Below are 20,249 nucleotides of genomic sequence, written 5' to 3' on the forward strand. Positions count from 1 at the left end.
CTGGAAACAACCCAGATGTCCATCAACGGTGGAATGGGTACAGAAATTGTGGTATTTTTATACAATGGAATACTACTCAGCAATCAAAAAGGAGGAAATCATGAAATTTGCAGGCAAATGGTGGGATCTAGAAAAGATCATTCTGAGTGAAATATTCCAGAAGGAGAAAGACAAACATGGGATATACTCACTTATATAGACCTATAAGATATGATAAACATAATGAAATCTATACACCTAAAAATGACAATCAATTGAGCGGACATGGGGTAAGATGATCAATCCTCATTTAGAAAGACCGATGGGATGTGCATTGAACGTATGACAGGAGTCTACTGAGTGCATCTGAAAGACTCTAACTAGCAGTGTTTTCAAAGAAAAGACTCATGACTAAACCTTTGGCAGAGTACAGGGAATCATAAGAAAGAAGGGGAGTTAGTCTGATGGGGAAAGGATAGGAGCTCCACAAGGACCAAATATATCTGGGCACAGGGTCTTTTCTGAGACTGACATTCAACCAAGGACCATGTATGGATATAACCTAGAACCTCCACTCAGATGTAGCCTGTGGTAGCTCAGTAACCAATTGGTTTCCCAAAGTGAGGGGAACAGGGACTATTTCTAACAGGAACTCGATGACTGGCTCTTTGGTCTCCCCACCCCCAAAGGAAGGAGCAGTCCTGTTAGGTCACAGAGGAGGGCTTTGCAGCCAGTCCTGAAGATACCTGATAAAACAGGATCAGATGAATGGGGAGGAGGTCCCCCCATCAGTGGACTTGGAAAGGGGCACGGTGGAGATGAGGGAGGGAGGGAGGGACTGGGAGGGAATGAGGGATCGGGACACGGCTGGGATACAGAGTTAATAAAATGTAACTGATAAAAAAAAAAAGAAAACAGAACCTAAAAAAAAAAAAAAAAAAAAGAGATGCTCAAGCTTTAGGATATTTCAGATACAAAGTCACAACATCTAAACTTGACTCATTTTTAAAAATACCACATATGAGTAAATTTAATGACTACATAAATTATAATTAGAAATTATCTTACTGTAATTTCAAGCCATTTCTTATAATCTCCTGGTTCAAGCAAAAATTCTGGCAATACATGAGAAATGCATCCACCTTGAGCACTAAAAGAAAATCCCAAATTATAAAATTATTATAAACATTTGATGTAACTTTTGGGTAAATTATTTCAAAAGTGTCATGCTTTTTATATTATTTGTATAATTAATTTAAAATCTTCTTTCAATACGTAATTATGTATGATATTACTTTTATAAAATTTCATTAATGAGAAAAAATTAGTGTTCATAATCACACTTATCTATGTTTATGTGTTGACTGAATATATTGTGTGCAATGATTCTGGTCTTTTCAGCCAAGGCAATATTTTATTATTGTCATAACTACTAGTATTTAAAAAACATCTGCAGAATGCATAGATTTAAAAAAAATATGATCATTAGTCTTCTAATACCAAATGAGTATCATTTGATATGCCTAAAACAGTAAAATAACCTATTAATGAACTAATTCATTCTAAATGGCATGTTGAAAACTTTGGAATAGTTTATTGTGTAAACTTCTGATAAAATAAATGAAGCCCTATATATGATGAATTTTAAATTATGAAAATATTTATGCATATATATGTAAGTTACCACATTCAACATGTTAATACATACACACACTATTTCAACACTGTCAAATTTCAAAAGTGATTTAAACCACACTCCTTCATATGGAAGCTTGTCATCAATAGAACCACTAGCAAAAGTCAAGTAAACTATGTTGAAAGGTGGTTTTTATTGGAGGTTTGGGTATTTGGGTGTAACTCATTTGCACAGAGCAGCATTGAGCTCTATAGCATTAACAAAGAAGTCTACAACTAGTGTTCAATGCAGGATACACTTTCATCAATTTAGGCCTGTGGTTAGAGAAGTGAGGAAAAGAATAGGAAGAAAAGGTGTAAAAGATGGTACTGAAACATGAAACCCTGACACATTTACTAATGAATAATAATAGAAATAAAAGGAAGGGAACTTGTGAGAATGAAGTAGTGAACACAGTTCCTAGAGTTCTTCAGTTCTATATAGTTCTGGACTAGTATACAGTAAAGCAAGACTCAAAAAATCCAACATCCATTCTTTGGTTTTCAGTCAATTCTTATTTCTTATTTATGTATATGACTTCTACAAACATCATATTTACGTTAACACAGGGTTAAGAATTCTTTTTTATTTTTGTAACTCTACTCATTAGCATGGAAGTCCAGCATAAATCCTAAATAATAAGAATTGAAGTATATATATATATATATGTGTGTGTGTGTGTGTGTGTGTGTGTGTGTGTATATATAAGTATATATATATATACTGCAATTCTTATTTTATATATATATATATATATATGAAGCAAGTTTTCATTTATAATAAAGGCTAATCATAGCCCAAAGAAACAGGGACCAATTAAACATGAGCCTCTCAAGAATTAAGATAACATATTCCTTATAAGTAACCTATTGTCCAGCGCTATAAAATAGAGCTCTATAAAAGTTGAGGACGATTATTGTACTTTTTGACAATTATCTCCACGTTTGATTTTCATTTTGAATATTTCTTTTTTCTTTTTAATTTATTATTTTTATATGAATTACAGTTTATTTACTTTGTATAGCAGTTGTAGTCCCCTTCCTCATTCCCTCCCAATCCCACCTTCCCTCCCTCATCTCCTCCCTGCCCCTCTCTAAGTCCACTGATAGGGGAAGTCCTCCTCCCCTTCCATCTGATCCTAGCTTATCAGATCTCTTCAGCGCTGGCTACAATGTCCTTTTAAGAAATGAATGTTTCTTAAGGCCTAACTTTATGACTACATAGTTATTATATTATATCTCACCAAGAGACTTTATGTCTATTTTGTCCTTTTATAGAGAAATGCCTTTAATGATACATTTGGTTACACTTTGAACAGGCTTACTGCTTGAGAATTCTACATTCAATGATTATTTCAAAATAAAAGAAAATATAATGATTTAATAAATTCTAAAGATAATCTTCAAACAGTGAGGTCTTTAGAATTCTAACTTAATCTCTAAACATAACTCATGCAACAACTAAATAGGTAGGTGGTATCTTACCTATGCAAAAGTCCCTATCCACTGAGGTATAAATTTAAGAAGAGTAGTAAATAGCATTTATATTTATAACAGCATTTTTATTTAATACATTCATTTCCATGCTAAGATATATGCACATATATTGGATTAATGGCCCAATTTTATTAACAACGTTGCCACTTTCTAAATGTTAAGTAATTTTTATCACAGTCAACATATCCTGACTGGCATGTATTTACTGATAAAGAGAAAATAAATCTCAATGGGTTGGCTTTAATGTCAAAATCATTCTTTCATATCTGCAATGCTCACATCATAAAATGTCAAAACAAAATAACCCATGTTAATGTCAACACTCCTGTGTAATAGGCAAACAATAATCACAAGTGCCACGAAGCTGACTATTTAAATCTTCTCCCAAGCCAAGTGAATATTCCATTAAGTTATATAAATGTCATTTTTAATAAATGTGTCTGAAATTTACCTTAGTGAGTTCACCTTTTTATATTAGTCTGTTGAAGATTAAAAGTATAAAATGATAAATTAAAATATAACTTGTTTTAATGTTATAATCATGTTTCTTATTTTTAATTAATTTATTTTTTATTAATCTCAGCTGTAACCCCCTTCCTCATTCCCTCCTAATCCCACCCTCCCTCCCTCATCTTCTCCTTTTCTCCTCCTGAAGTCCACTGACCGGGGAGGCCTTCCTCCCCTTCCCTCTGACCTTAGCTTATCAGGTCTCCTCAGGACTGGCTGCATTGTATTCCTCTGTGGCCTGATAAGGCTACTCACCCTTCAGGGAAAGGTGATCAAGAGCTATCTGCTGACTTCATATCAGAGATAGTCCCTGTTCCCATTACTAGGGATGGAGAGATGTCTCAGCCATTAAAGGTTAGGCTCACAACCATAAAAATATAACTTTAAAATGTCACCATTTCAATAAATTTCCCTTTCTATCTCTTAAAAGGACACATACTTAAGTCCTACCTCTATCTCTGACCTTATTTAATTGAGATTTTTTTTTCTCCACATCAAGGGAGTTAGTGCTCCAGGACAGAAATTTTAAGTAGGGAACAATTCAATACATAAACATAGAGTGTTGTTAAATGATGCACATTATTGCATTATTGTTCTTTCCTCTAACATATCTAATTTTCCCATTCTCTCACCTTGACTTCACTTAGAACACCAGTTCTCAACCTGTGGGCAATGACCCCTTTGGGGGTGACATATCAGATAATCCACATATCAGATATTATGGTTCATAACATTCTCACAATTACAGAAATGATGTAGCAAAGAATAATTTTATGGTAGGAATTCACCACAACATATGGAACAATATTAAATTGTTGCAGCATTAGGAAGGTTGAGTACTACTAATTTAGAGGTTTAGAGAAAAAAAAAGAAAAATTTAACTTTCATATATTATGTGTTTTGTTAATGTCATAGAGGTCATCAAACCTCTCTTTCTTAAAGCTCAAAATTTCAGATCCATCCCATATTACAACTTCTAATTATACATAGCTTCAAGAAAGAAGGAGAATCACTGTCATTAAAGACAATTTCAACGTCAGGCTTCCTTACATTATAATACCATGTAAAGCGGCACACCAACTTGTGTAATTCCAAGTTGTTATTCTTTTCTAAAAGATGGCTACCAAATTATCCTGAGTCTCTTGAGAATCTGGATCAGTCATAGACTTGACCTTAAATGAGACAAAAGGGCACCTCATATAAGTTATGGGTGTATGAAAGTCTTTAATTAAAAATTTTTTGAATTTAAATCTGTGACTTTGTTTCTTACTTTTTTAAAATTTTTCATACTTTATTCACTTTGTTTCCTGACTGTAGCACCCTCACTCATCTCCTCCAGGTCCGACCCTCATTCTCTTTTCCCCACTATCCCCTCCTCTACACCAAAGAAAAGGGAGCATTCCTCCTCCCCTACTGTCTGACCCCACCCTATCAAATCTCATCAGGAATGCCTGGATACTCTTCCTATGTGGCCTGGCAAGTTCACCCACCAGGGAGAACTGATCAAAGACAGGACAACAGAGTCAATTTCAGAGATAAGCCCTGCTTCCCTTACTAGGGCACACATATGAAGACTGAGCTGCCTATTGGCTCCATCTGAGAAGGGTGTCTATGTCTCCTCCATGCATGGTCCTTGGTTGGTGGTGGATCAGTCTCTTCATGGGACCCTGGGCCCAGATTTGTTGGCTTTGTTGGTCTCCTTATGGAGCTCTTTGTCCTTCCAGATCCTCCTTTCCCTTCAGCATTCCATAAGACTCACTGCCCAAAGTTTGGACGTGAGTCTCAGCATCTACTTCGATCCCCTGCTGGGAGGAGCCTTTCAGAAGACATATATGGTAGGCTCCTGTCCTGTTACTTCTGTTCAACTGCTTTTGGTGGCTATTTGCCATTCTGAATGTGAAGTAAGCATCCTACCTTTGGTCCTCGTTGTTTTTTAGCTTCTTTAGATCTATTGATTTTAGTAGGGTTATCCTGTATTACATGGCTAATATCCACTTATAAGTGAGTATATACAATCTGTGTCTTTCCGGTTCTGTTTTACCACACTCAGGCTGATCTTTTCTATTTCCATCCATTTGCTTGCAAAATTCATGATGTCCTTAGTTTTAATAGCTCTGCACCATTCCATTGTGTAAATGTACCACAATTTCTTTATACATTCTTCAGCTGAGGGGCATATAGGTTGTGTACAGATTCTGGCTATTACAAATAAAGCTTGTATGAACATAGGTGAGCAAATATATTTGTTGTATGGTAAAGTATCTTTCAGGTTTATGATCAGAAGTGGTGTAGTTGGGTCTTGAGGTAGTGCTAGTCCCAATTTTCTGAGAAAGCAGAAGATTGATTTCCAAATTGGTTGTGCAAGTTTATGCTCCCACCAGCAACGGTGGAGTATTCCACTTTCTCCACATCCTCTCTGGCATGTGCTGTCAACAGAGTTTTAGATCTTACCAATTCTGATAGGTGAAATATTGTTATGATTTCAATTTTCCCAATGACTAAAGACTTTGATATTTTCTTTTATTTCAATTTTTTATTCATTACAATTTATTCATTTTGTATCCTAACAGTACCTCCCTCTCTCTTACCCTCCAAATCCTGTCATTTTTCTTTCTTCTCCTCCCTTGCCCCTGTCCTAGTAAGCTGATCGGGGAGGTCCTTCTCCCCTTTCATCTGATGCTACCCTATGAGGTCTCCTCAGGACTGGCTGCATTATCTTCCTCTGTGGCCTTGTAAGGCTGCCCCACCCCTTCATGGGGAGGTGATAAAAAAGCAAGCCACTGAGTTCAGATCAGAGACAGCTCATGTACCCCTTACTATAGAACCCAATTGGAGACTAAGCTGCCACGGGTTACATCTGTGCAGGGGTTCTAAGGCTATCTCCATGCATGGTCAGTGGTTGGAGTATCAGCCTCAGAAAAAAATGCTCGCCTCAGAATTTTTGGTTCTGTTGCTCTCCTTGTGTAACTCCTGTCCCCTCCAGAACTTTCTATCTCCCTTTTCTTTCTTAAGATTCCCTGCCCTCTGCAAGAAACATGGCTAAGAGTCTCAGTATCTCCTTTGATACCCTGCTGGTTAGAGTCTTGCCAGTGTCATCTGTGGTAGGCTCCTGTCCTATTCCCTGTTTTCTCCCTCTTCTGATGTCTTTCATATTTGCCTTGCTGAATGAGGATTGATCAGCTTATGCAAGATCCTCTTTCTTGCTTAGTTTCTTTAGGTTTACAGATTTTAGTATGTTTATCTTATATTATATGTCTAATATCCACTTATAAGTGAGTATATATCATGTGTGTCTTTCTGCTTCTGGGATACCTCACTCAGGATGATCTTTCTTCAGAGACTATAAGTTTTTTTCATACCAGTCTTTGACTTGCTTGGTTAGAGTTACACCAAGGTACTTTATATCTTTTGTGGCTACCGTGAAGGTATTGTTTTCCTAACTTCTTTTTTAGCACATTTGTCTTTTGTGTAAAGGAGGGCTACTGATATTTTTAGTTAATTTGTTATCCAGCCACTATACTGAAGGGGTTTATCAGTTGTAAGAGTTCCTTGGTAGAAATTTTGAGGTCACTCAAGTATGCTATCGGATCATCTACAAATAGTGATATTTTGACCTCTTCTTTTCTGATTTCAATTCTATTTATTCCCTTTAATTTTCTTATTGCTCTAGCTCTAGCAAGGACTTCAAGGACTATGTTGAAGAGATATGGAGAGAGTGGGCAGCCTTGTCCTATCCCTGATTTCAGGGAGATTAATTTAGGTTTCTTTCCATTTATTTTGATGTTGACTATAGGCTGCTGTTTATTGCCTTTACTATGTTTAGATAAGAACCTTCTATCCCTTATCTCTCCAGGACTTTAAACATGAATGAGTATTGTATTTCATCAAGTGTTTTTTCATTATCTAAGGGGATGACCATGTGCCTTTTTTTTCCTTTCAGTTTGTTTATATGGTGGATTACATTGATGGATTTCTGTATATTGCACTATCCTTGCATGCCTGGGATGAAGCCTACTTGGTCATGGTGGATGTTATTTTGGTGTGTTCTTGTGTTCGATTTGTGAGTATTTTGTTGAGTAATTTTGCATCAATGCCTATAACAGAGATTGATTGACCTGAAATTCTTTTTTGTAGTTGGATCTCTGTGAAGTTTAGGTATCAAGGTGACTGTGGCTTCATAGAATAAGTTTGGTAATGCTCCTTCTCTTTCTATTTTGTGGAATAGTTTGAAGAATATTGGTGTTAGCTCTTCTTTGAATGTCTGGCAGAATTCTACTTTGAAACCATCTGCTCCTGGGCTTTTTTTTTTTAATAGGAGAATTTTGATAACTGCTTCTATTTCCTTAGGGGATGTAGGGCTATTTAATTTATTTACCTGGTCTTGATTCAGCTTTGGCAATTTGAATCAGTTACGAAAATTGTCCTTTTTGTTTACATTTTCAAATTTTGTCACATATAGGCTTTTGAATTAAGACCTAATGTTTGTTTGGATTTCCTCAATGTCTGCTGTTATGTCTCCTTTTCATTTTTTGGTTTTGTTGATTTGGATTGTGTCTTTCTGCCTTTAGTTAATTTTGCTAAGGGCTAATCTATCTTGTTGGTTTTCTCAAAGATCAAGTTCTTGGTTTCATTGAATCTTTGAATTGTTCTATTTGTTTCTAGCTTATTGATTTCAGCCCTGATTTTGATTATTTTCAGCTCTCTACTTATCTTTGGTGTGTCTGCTTCTTCTTTTTTTCTCCTCTAAGGATTTCAGGTGAGCCATTAAGTTGCTTGGACGAGATGAGTTTTTCTATTTAAAACATTAAATTTTTTCTTTACTATTACTATTATTTGTTGCAATTTATTCACTTTGCATCCATGCTGTAGGACACTTCCTCAACCTACTCGAGGTTTCACCCTCTTCTCAGTTCCCCTGCTATGTCTCTTTCCTAGTCCACTGATAGTGGAGGCCCTTCTCCCCAAATATCTAATTGTATTCTATCAGGTTTCATCAGGACTGTCTGGATCCTCTTTCTCTGTGACCAACTTAGGCCCCTGGGCCAGGGGGAGGTGATCAAAGAGCTGGCCACTGAGTCCCTCTCAAAGACAGCCTCTTCTCCTCTTACTATGAAACCCCCATGAACACTGAGAACAGATTGAGCTACATCTGAGCAGAGGGTCTAGGTCCTCTCCATGCATAGTCTTTGGTTGATTCATCAGTATCTGCAGGATGCCCTGAGGCCTGATTTTTTGGCTTTGTTTGTCTCCTTGCGGAGCTCTTGTCCCCTCCATATCTTTCTATCCCTCCTTTCTTCTATAAGATTCCCCGCATTCTGCCCAATGTTTGAGTATAAGTCTCCTCGTCTGCTTTGATACCTTGATTGGAAGAATATTTAAGAAGGCCCATGTGGAAGGCTTTTGTCCTGTTCTCTCTCTTCTCCTACTTCTACTTCCAGTCCTCTCCTACTCCTTCTACTTCTCTTGTCTATCCTGCTTGCCCTTCATAATGAGGTTTCAGCATCTTCCCTAAGATCCGATTTTTGTTTAGCTTCTAAGGACTATAGATTTTAGAATATTTATCCTATATTTTATGGATACTATCCACTTATAAGTCATTATATACCATGAGTGTCTTTCTGCTCTGGGATACCCCACTCAGGATGATATTTTCTAGTTCCCACCATTTGCCAGCAAATTTTATTATTTCCTTGTTTTTAATTCCTGAGTAGTATTTCAATGTGTAAATGTACCACACTTTCTGTATTGATTCTTCAGTTTAGATATATCTATTTTTTTCCAGATTCTGGCTATTAAAAATAAAGCTGCTATGAACATAATTGAGCAAATGTCCTTGTTGCATGGTTGAACATCTTTCAGATATATAGCCAGTGGTATAGCTGAATCTTGAGGTACCACTATTCATAACTTTCTGAGAAAGCATGAGATTGATTTTCAAAGTGGTTGTAAAAGTTTGTATTCCCACCAGCAATGGAGGAGGGTTCCCCTTTTCAAAAACCTCTCCTGCATATGTTGTCACTTGAGTTTCTGTTCTTAGTCCTTCTGCAGTTTTAAGATGGAATCTCAGCGTCTTTTTGATTTGCATTCCCGTGATGACACTGAGCATTTCTTTAACTGTTGCTCTGTCCTTTGCTATGACTCTGCTGATAATTGTCTGTTAAATCTGCATCCCATTTTATAATTGGACTACTTGCTTTATTGGTGATTAACTTCTTGACTTCTTTATATATTCTGGATATTAGCTTCTGTCAGATGTAAGGTTGGTGAAGATTTTTTTCCAGTCTGTAGGCTGTCATTTTTTTTTCTGTTCACAGTATCCTTTCCCTATAGAAGCTTTTCATTTTCATGAGGTACCAATGGTCATAGAACCTGTGTTGATGGTGTTCTGTTCATGAAGTTGTCCCCTGTGATAATGAATTTGAGGCTCTTCCCCACTTTTTCCTCTAAAAGATTTAGTGTGTCTGGTTTTATGTTGAGGTCTTTGATCCACTTGGACTTTAGTTTCGTGCAGGGTGATAAGAATGGATTTATTTGCATTTTCTATATGTGAACATCCAGTTATTCCCACACCATTTGTTGAAGATGTATCTTTTTTCCATAGGTGTGTGTGTGTGTGTGTGTTTATTTGCTTCCATTGATCCACTAGTCTGTTTCTATGCCAGTACTATAAGTTTTTTAATTGAGTTGCTTTTGGCTTTTTGTCAAAAGTCAAGTATCCATAGGTGTGTGGTTTTATTTCTGGATCTTCTACTCTACTTCATTGATCTACCAGTCTGTTTCTATAATGTTTTCATTACTGTTGCTCTGTGGTACAACTTGAGATCAAGGTTGGAGACTTCAGAAGATCTTTTATTTTACAGGATTTTTCTAGCTATTCTGGGATTTTTGTTTTTCCATAGGAAATAGAAATTTGTTTTTTCAGGGTCTGTAAAGAATTCTGTTGGTGTTTTGACAGGAACTGTATTTAATCTGCAGATTGCTTTTGGTAGGATAGCCTTTTTCACTATGTTAATCCTACCAATCCATGAGTATGGGAGATCTTTCCATCTTCTGATTTCTTCTTTAATTACTTTCTTCAGAGACTTGAAGATTTTTTGTTTGTTTTGTTTTGTTTTTATTTGTTTTTGAATACAGGTCTTTCACTTGCTTGTTTAGATTAACAACAAGGTACTTTATGTTATTTGTGGCTATTGTGAAGGGTGTTCTTTCCCTAATTTGTTTCTCATCCTGTTTGTCTTTTATATACAGAAGTACTACTGATTTTTTTGAGTTAAATTTTTTAATTAAGTTTTTTTACAGTAATTACATTTTATTCACTTTGCATCACAGCTGTAGCCCCGATCCTCATTCCTTCCCAATTCCACCCTCCCTCCCTTATCTACTCCCATGACCTTCTCCAAGTCCACCAGTGGGGGCGGTTCTCTTCCCCTTCCATCTGACCCTAGCTTATAAGTCTCATTAGGACTGGCTGCATTGTTCTCCTCTGAGTTCTGGCAAGGCTGCTCTGCCCTCACAGATGGTGGTCAAAGAGCCAGACTCTGAGTTCATGTCAGAGACAGTCCCTGTTCCCCTTACTAGGGAACCGACTCGGATACTGAGCTGCCATAGGCTACAACTGAGCATGGGTTCTAGGTTATATCCATGAATGTACCTTGGTTTGAATATCAGTTTCAGAAATATCCTTGAGCCCAGATTTTTTGGCTCTGTTGCTCTCCTTGTGGAGCTCCTGTCCTCTCCAGGTTTTACTAACTCATAACCAAACTTTGGGCAGAGTGCACTTTAATATGATCCCGTGCACTCTGCCCAAAGTTTTGTTATGAGTCTCAGCATCTGCTTTGATACACTGCTAGGTCGAGCCTTTCAGAAACCCTCATTGGTCTGCGCCTGTAATTTTGAGTTAATTTTGTATCCAGCCACTTTGCAGAAAATGCGTATCAGTGGAAAGAATTTTCTGGTAGAATTTTTTGGGTCACTCATGTGTACTACTGTATCATCCTCAATTGGTGATAAGCTGACTTCTTCCTTTTTGATTTGTATCCCATTTATCTCCTTTAGTTCTCTTATTGCTTTGAATGGACTTCAAGTACTATGTTGAAGAGATACAGTGAGAATGCACATCGTTGCCTTGTCCCTGATTTTGGTTGTTCTCTGTTTAGTTTGATTTTGGCAACAGGCTTAATGTATATTGGCTTTACAATGTTTAGGTATGTGTGCTTTATCTTTGATGTCTCCAAAACTTTTAATATGAATGGGTGTTGGATTTTTTCAACTGCTTTTTCAGCACATAAGGAAATAATAATGTACTTTTTTTTTCCTTTCAGTTTGTTTATATGGTGGATTACATTGATGGATTTCCATATATTGAACCACTACTTCATAGCTGGAATGAAGCCTTCTTGGTCATATTGGATGATATCTTTGATATGTTCTTGATTTCAGTTTGCAAATATTTTATTGAGTATTTGTGCATCAGTGTTTATAAGGGAAATTGGACTGAAATTCTCTTTGTTGGAGCTTTGTGAGTTTTATATATCAAAGTGACTGTGGCCTCATAGAATGAGTTTGGTAATGTTCCTTCTGTCTCTATTTTGTGGAATAGTTTGAAGAGTTTTGTAGTTAGCTCTTCTTTGAAGGTGTGCTAGAATTCTGCACTGAAATCATCTGTCCCTGTGCTTTTTTTTGGGGGGGGGGGAGTGGGAGCCTTTTGATGACAGTTTCTATTTCCTTAGGAGATATTTGATTATTTTATTTACTTGATCTTATTCAGCTTTGGTAAATGGAATCTATCAATACAATTGTCCATTTAATTTACGTTTTCAAATTTTGTTGTGTACAGGCTTTTGAAGACCTAATGCTTCTTTAGATTTCCTCTGTGTCTGTCCTTATATCCCCTTTTCCGTTTCTGATTTTCTTGGTTTGCCTTTTAATTAGCTTGTCTAAAGGTCTGTGTATCTTGTTTTTTTTTTTTGTTTGTTTGTTTGTTTGTTTTTTTGTTTTTTCCAACATACCAGCTCTTGGTTTCTTTGATTCTTTTAGTTGTTTTCTTAATTTCAAATTTATTGGTTTTAAACCTGACTTTGAGTATTTCCAGATGCCTACTCCTCCTGGGAGTGTCTGGTTCTTCTTTCTTGTGCTTTCAGGTGTGCCATTAAGTTGCTTATGTGAGAGGACTCAAATTTCTTTATGAAGGCAAGTATTGCTATGAATTTTCCTCTTAGCATTGCTTTCATTATGTCCCATATGTTAGGGTGAGTTGTACCTTCATTTACTTTAAGTTCTAGGAAGTCTTTAATTTCTTTATTTCCTCCCTGACCCAGCTGTCATTGAGTAGAGAGTTGTTCAGTTTCCATGTGTGTGTAGGCTTTTTGCTATATCTGTTATTGTTGAGGTCTGGTTATAGACCATGGTAGTCTGATATGATCCAAGGGATTATGTCAATATTCTTGTATCTGTTGAGTCTTGTCTTGTTTCAACTATATAGTCAAATTTGTGGAAGTTTCCCTAAGGTGGTGAGAAGTTATAATTTTTTTTTTTTTGGATGAAAGGTTCTGTAAACCTCTATTAGGTCCATTTGATTTAAGAGCTCTGTAAGTGTCATCATTTTTCTGTTTAGCTTCTTTCTCAATGATCTTTCCCATGTTGAGAGTAGGGTGTTTAAGTCTCCAAAAATTAAGGTTTTGAGATCGATGAGTGATTTAAACTTTGATAATGTTTCTTTGACAATTGCAGGAGTCCTTGGGTTTTTGGTGCATAGATGTTCAAGACTATGATGGCCTTCTGGTGGATTTTATATTTGATGAGAATGAACTGTCATTCTCCTTCTCTTTTGCTTAATTTTGGTTGAAAGTGCATTGTATTAGATCTTAGGATGGGTACTCCTGCTTGCTTCTTGGGTTCATTTGCTTGGAAAACATTTTCCTGGCACTTTACTCTGAGGTAGTGTCTATCTTTATTGAAAAGTTGTGTTTCCTGAATGCAGCAGAATGTTAGATCCTGTTTCCAGAACCGTTCTGTTATTCTCTGTCTTTTTATTGGATAGTTGAGACCATGGATGTTGATAGATATTAGTGAGCTATGGTTGATATTTTCTTTTATTGTGGAGTTGGTGTTTGTTTTCTTTTGAATTTTTGTTATGAGTTTATCTATGTCCTGTGATTTCTTGGCTGTATTGATTTTGTTAGATTGGAGTTTTCCTTCTAGGATCTTCTGTAGGGCTAGGTTGAAGGGTATATATTGTTTAAATTTAGTTATGCCATAGAATATTTTGTTTTCTCCATCTTTTCTGACTGAAAATTTTGCTGAATATAGCAGTCTGGGTTGGCATCTGCAGTCTCTTAGTGTCTGCATGATATCTTCTCATACCCTTCTGGTTTAGTAGTCTCTGTTGAGAAATCTGGTATAATCCTCATAGGTCTGCCTTTATATGCTAATAGGCTTTTTTCCCTTGCTGCCTTTAATATTTTTCTTTGTTCTGTAGATTTAGTGTTTTGATTTTATATAGCTGATTAAACTTTTTTATGATCTAGTGTATTTAGTATTCTGTAGGTTTCTTTAAGGCTATCTATTTCTTAAGGTTGGGAAAATTTTCTTCTATGTTTTTTTTTCTCAAAAATATATTCTGGGCCTTGGAACCTGAAATCATCTTTTTCATCTACTCCTATTATTTGTAGTTTCCATGTTTTCATGGTGTCCTTGATTTCTCAGATGTTTTGTGTCTGGAACATTTCCTATTTTGTTTTTTTCTTTAAGAGATGTATCAATTTCTGAAATTGTATCTGAGATTCTCTACTCCATTTCTTGTATTGGTGATGATTACCTTTGTGTTTCTTTTTATTTTCAAATGAGCATTTATTTACAATTTTTTATAATTAAATTTATTTATTTTTATTCATTACAGCTTATTCACTTTGTATCCCCCCATAAGGCCCTCCCTCCTCCCCTCCCAGTCCCATCCTCCCTCCCCCTTCTTCACTCATTCCCCTCCCCAAGTCCACTGATAGGGGAGGTCCTCCTCTCCTTCCTTCTGATCTTAGTCTATCAGATCACATCAGGAATGGCTGCATTGTCATCTTCTGTGGCCTGGTAAGGCTGCTCTCCCCTCAGGGGGAAGTGATCAAAGAACAGGCCAATTAGATTACATCAGATACAGTCCCTCTTCCCATTACTATGTAACCCACTTGGATACTAAGCTGCCATTGACTACATCTGTGCAGGGGTTCTAGGTTATCTCCATGCCTGGTACTTGGTTGAAGTATGAGTCTCTGGAAAAACCCGTGTTCAAATTTTCTGGTTTTGTTGCTCTCATTGTGGGGTTCCTGTCCTCTCCAGATCTTACTATTTCTCACTTTCTGCATAAGATTCCCTGAACTCTGTCCAACAGTTGGCCATAAGTCTCAGCATCTGCTTTGGTAGTCTGCAGGGTAGAGTCTTTTAGAGGCCCTCTGTGGCAGGTTCCTAGGTTGTTTCCTGTTTCCTTATTCTTCTGATGTCCATGCTCTTTGCCTTTCTGGATGGGGATTGAGCATTTTAGTCAGGGTCCTCTCTCTTGATTAGTTTCTTTAGATGTACAGGTTTTAGTAGGTTTATCTTATGATATATGTCTATATGATTGAGTATATACCGTGTGTGTCTTTCTGTTTCTGGGATAGCTCACTCAGGATGATCCTTTCCAGTTCCCACCATTTACCTGCAAATTTCATGATTTTCTTATTTTTCATTGCAGTGTAATACTCCATTGTGTAGATGTACCACAATTTCTGCATCCATTCTTCAGTTGAGGGGCATCTGGGCTGTTTCCAGCTTCTGGCTATTACAAATAAAGCTGATACAAACATGGTTGAGCAAATGTCCTTATTGTGTACTTGAGCCCCTTTTGGATATATGCCTAGGAGTGGTATGGCTGGATCTTGAGGAAGCGCTATTCCTATTTGTCTGAAAAAGTGCCAGATTGATTTCCAGAGTGGTTGTATGAGTTTGCATTCCCAAATGGTGCTGGTCTAACTGGATGTCTACATGTAGAAAAATGCAAATAGAAACATAGTTATCACCCTGCACAAAACTGAAGTCCAAGTGGATCAAAGACCTCAACATAAAACCAGACACATTAAATTGGTTAAAAGAAAAAGTGGGGAATACCCTTGAACTCATTGGCACAGGAGACAACTTCCTTTATGAAACACCAACAGCACAGGCTCTAAGAGCAACAATCAATAAATGGGATCTCATGAAACTGAAAAGCTTCTGTAAAGCAAAGGACACCGCCATCAAAACAAAATGAATGCCTACAGATTGGGAAAGAATCTTCACCAACCCTTTATCTGACAGAGGGCTAATATGCAGTATATATAAAGAACTAAAGAAGCTGAAAAGCAGCAAACCAAGTAATCCAATTAAAAAATGGGGAACAGAGCTAAAATTCTCTGTAGAGGAATATTGAATGGCAGAGAAACACTTAAAGAAATGCTCAACGTCATTAGCCATTAGGGAAATGCAAATCAAAACGACCCTGAGATTTCACCTTACACCCATCAGAATGGCCAAGATGACAAACCCAAGTGACAACATATGCTGGAGAGGTTGTGGAGAAAGGGGAACCCTTGTCCACCTTTGTGTTTCTTGATCTCTCCTCAACTTCTCCAACTACAGGATTTTCTCCATTTTTGTGTTTCTTACTGATTGTAATTCTGTTTTCATGTCTTGAATAATTTTATTCATTTCCTTCATCTGTTTGAATGTGGATTCCTGTCTTTCCATGATTATCTCTAATAACTGCATAATTATAGATTTAAGATCAGTTTCCTGTGTTTCAGCTGCAATAGAATATCCGTTGAATTTTAGAGATTCTAGTGATGCCATGATGTCCCTGATTTTGTTGCCTCTATTCTTATGCCAGCCCCTTACCATCTGGCCATCTGTAGTCTTGACTGATTGTTCCTGAAAACTGTACTGTAGACTGGGTCCAGCTGTCTCTAGAGTCTCAAGAAGTCTTTGTTGGATTCACTGTCTCTGCTGCTTAAAGTTTGCGACCCAGGTATGGCAGGTTGTTGAGGTGCAGGAAGAAAAATACCGTTGCTAGAACTGTTCCAATGCCCCACAGACTTCTTAAGATCGTGGAGAATGGGTTTTGAGTTCCAAACTTTCATCAGCTCCCCTGGATTCACTGTCTGAGCTAGGCTCATTGTTTATGACCCAGATGGACTAAGCTGCCAGGGATCAGGAAGAAAGTTCTCTGAGTTTAGAGCTTCTCAAGTGCTCACTGGCTTCCTCGTGATGGTGAACAGTAGGACTTGAGTCTAGTGCATAGCAAGGTTCAGCTGTATTTACTGTCTGTGCTGTGCTGGCTTATTCTGACCCGAGTGGGTCAGTGTCCCAAGGACTCCTTGGGGAGGTGGACAATGGGACTTGGCTCCTGTGCATAACTCAGCTCCACTGGGTTCTTTGTCTGTGCTGGGCTCATTGTTTTGGGGCTAAGTAAGCCAGGCTGCTAGGGCACCAGTAGAAAGATCTCTGTGCTTGGAACTACTCCAGTGCTGACTGGCTTCCTTGAGATGGTGGACCATGGGACTTGAGTCCAGTGCCTAGCTCAGCTCAGCTGTATTCACTGTCTCTGCTGTGCTGGCTTATTTTAACCCAGGTGAACCAGGTAGGTGGTGAGCAGCAAAATGTAGCAGGGCCTGGAAGCAGTACTGGAAGGTATCCCATCAACAGGATGGTGAGAATGAGCAAAACTAATTGAGAGACCAGGAAACTGTTCCCAGGATGGTGAGAGTAGGCTGACGTGTTTGGAACCAGAATCCTATCCCTTATTACCCAGAAGGTGTCCACAGGACTAGGAGAGTGGGTTCCTGGGTTAGTAGTCTCACCCTAAGTACAGGAAGGTATTCACTCTAGAGGCAGTGACAGTGAGCACCCACGGACAGAGCAGCCAGCCATTGGTCCCCAGACGATGTCCACAGAATGTGGGCATTTGAAAATTTCTTTAAATGTTTCTCTGCCATTCAATATTCCTCCATTAAGAATTCTCTGTTTAGCTCTGTACCCTACTTTTAATTTGTTTATTTGGTTTGTTGGTATTTATTTTCTTGAATTATTTTTGTATTTTGGATATTAGCATTGTGTTGGATATTGGGATGGAGAAGATCTATTCCCAGTCTGTAGCCTCTCATTTTGTTCTGTTGACAGTTTGCTTTACAAAAGCTTTTCAGTTTAATGAGGACCCATTTATTAATTGTTTATCTTAGAGCTGATCTGTTGGTGTTGTGTTCAGGAATTTGTCTCCTTTGCCAATGAGTTCAAAGGTCTTCTCCTCTTTTCCTTCTAGTAGATTTAGTGTTTCTGGCTTTATGTTGAGGTATTTGATCCCCTTGGACTTCATTTTGTGCAGAATGATAGGTTTGGATCTATTCACATTTTTCTACATGTAGACATCCAACTAGAGCAGTACCATTTGTTGAAGATGCTATATTACTTTCATTGTATGGTTTTGGCTGCTCTGTCAAAAATAAGGTGTTTATATGTGTGTGTGTGTGTGTATGTATGTTTGTGTGTGTGTGTGTTTATTTCTTGGTCTTCTATTAGATTCCCTTGATCCACTAGTCTTCTAGGCTTATTCTATGCCAGTACTATGCAGTCTTTTTTTACTGTTGCTTTATAGTACAGCTTGAGATCAGGGATGGAGAAACCTCCAGAAGATCTTTTATTATAGAGGATTGTTTTAGTTATTCTGGAGTTTTGTTTCTCCATATGAATTAAAGAATTGTTCTTTCAAGGTCTGTAAAGGATTGTGTTGGTATTTTGATGGGAATTGCATTGAATCTATAGATTGCTTTTGGTAGAATGGCTATTTATACTATATTAATCCTAATGATTAATAGTGTGGGGGATCTTCCCATCTTCTGATAGTTTCTTCAATCTTTTCTTCAGTTATATGACATTACTTTCTTTATTATTATTATTATTTATAATTTATTCACTTTATTATTTAATTTATTTACAATTTATTCATTTTATCCCAATTTTAGCCCCCTCTCTCAAATCTTCCAAGTCCTACCTTTCCTCCTTCTTCCTCTTCTATCCTTCTTCCCTAGTCCACTGATAAGGGAAGTCCTCATCCCCTACTGTCTGACCCTATTCTATCAGGGCCCATCAGGATTGTCTGGATCTTCTTACTCTGTGAGCTGGCTAGGTTACCCCAACAAGTAGGAGTGATCATAGAGCAGGCAACCGAGTTCATGTCAGAGACTGTCTCTTCTCCTCGTTCTATGGAATTTACATGGAGACTGAGCTGTCTATGGGCTACATCTGAGCAGGTGATCTTGGTCCTCTCTATGAATGTTATCAATCTATGCAATACCCCATGTGCCAAGCTTTCTTTCTTATTCATTTTTTTTGGCTTTGTTTGTCTTCTTCTTTGGCTCCAGTCCCTTCCAGATCCTTTTATATCTCCCTTCTACCCTAAGACTCCCTGCACTCTATCCAAAATTTGGCTGTGAGTATCTGTATCTGCTTTGATTACCTGTTAGTTAGAATCTTTTAGAAGACATCTGTGGTAGATTCCTGTCCTGTTTCCTCTCTTTTACACTTTCTAGTCTCTATCTTGTTTTACCTTCTGAGTAAAAATTAAGCATCTTCCCTAGGATCTTATTTGTTGGTTAGCCTCTTTAGGTTTGTAAATTTTAGTATGTTTATCCTATATAATATGGTTACTATCCTAGTATAAGTGAGTATATACCATGTATGTATCTCTAATTCTGGGATACCTCACTCAGTATGATTTTTTCCAGTTCCATCCATTCACCTGCAAATTTTATGATTTTCTTGATTTTAACAGTATTGCATTTTATAAATGTTCCATAATTTCTGTATTCATTTTTTGCTTGAAAGACATATTGTTTCCAGATTCTTGTTATTATGAATAAAGCTGCTGTAAATATAGTTGAGCAAATGACCTTATTATATGGTTGAGCATCTATCAGATATATGTCCAGGAGTGGTATAGCTGAGTCTTGAGGTACCACTATTCCCAGTCTTCTGAGAAGGCTCCAGATTCATTTCCAAAATGGTTGTACAAGTTTACATTTCTAGTAGCAATGAAGGAAGCTTCCCTTTTCTCCATATCCTCTTCAGCGTATGTTGTCATTTGAGTTTTCGATCTTGGCCATTCTGATGTTTATCATACAAGCCTTTCACTTGTTTCCTTAATTTCTTCCTCAGCCCATTTGTCTTTTGTATACAGGAGGGTTAATGATTTTTTGAGCTAATTTTGTATGTAGCCCTATGAAGTTGTTTATCGGCTGTAGGAGTTCTTTGGTAGAAATTTTGATGTGACTGATGTATACTATCATATCATCTTCAAATAGAATACTTCTTTCTTTCTAATTTGTATCCTCTCCGTATTGTTTCATTGTCTTATTCATCTAGCTAGGACTTAGGTACTATGCAAGTAACCCCATCTGCTGTGCAATATATGATGACTGTCAACAGATGCATAGATAGATGCTTTGTGATTTTAGCTTTGTCTGCAACATAGTTTTTAAGTTAGCATATGCTGCTGTTTTCAAAGATAGGTATTTTACATAGCTTCTCTCAGCCAT

At 37.3% G+C, this 20,249-nt stretch overlaps 1 protein-coding gene across 1 annotated transcript in view; it reads right to left on the reverse strand.

The window, feature by feature from the left end:
• Nucleotides 1–20,249, reverse strand: part of Cfap47 (cilia and flagella associated protein 47) — a 446,261-nt gene that overhangs the window by 278,396 nt on the left and 147,616 nt on the right. Inside the window, exon 31 of the mRNA XM_060374666.1 lies at nt 1,048–1,129. Within this exon, the coding sequence (XP_060230649.1) occupies nt 1,048–1,129 (82 nt within the window). The remainder of the gene's footprint in view (nt 1–1,047; nt 1,130–20,249) is intronic.

This window comes from Meriones unguiculatus, chromosome X (assembly GCF_030254825.1).
Source record: "Meriones unguiculatus strain TT.TT164.6M chromosome X, Bangor_MerUng_6.1, whole genome shotgun sequence".
Lineage (NCBI taxonomy): Eukaryota > Metazoa > Chordata > Mammalia > Rodentia > Muridae > Meriones > Meriones unguiculatus.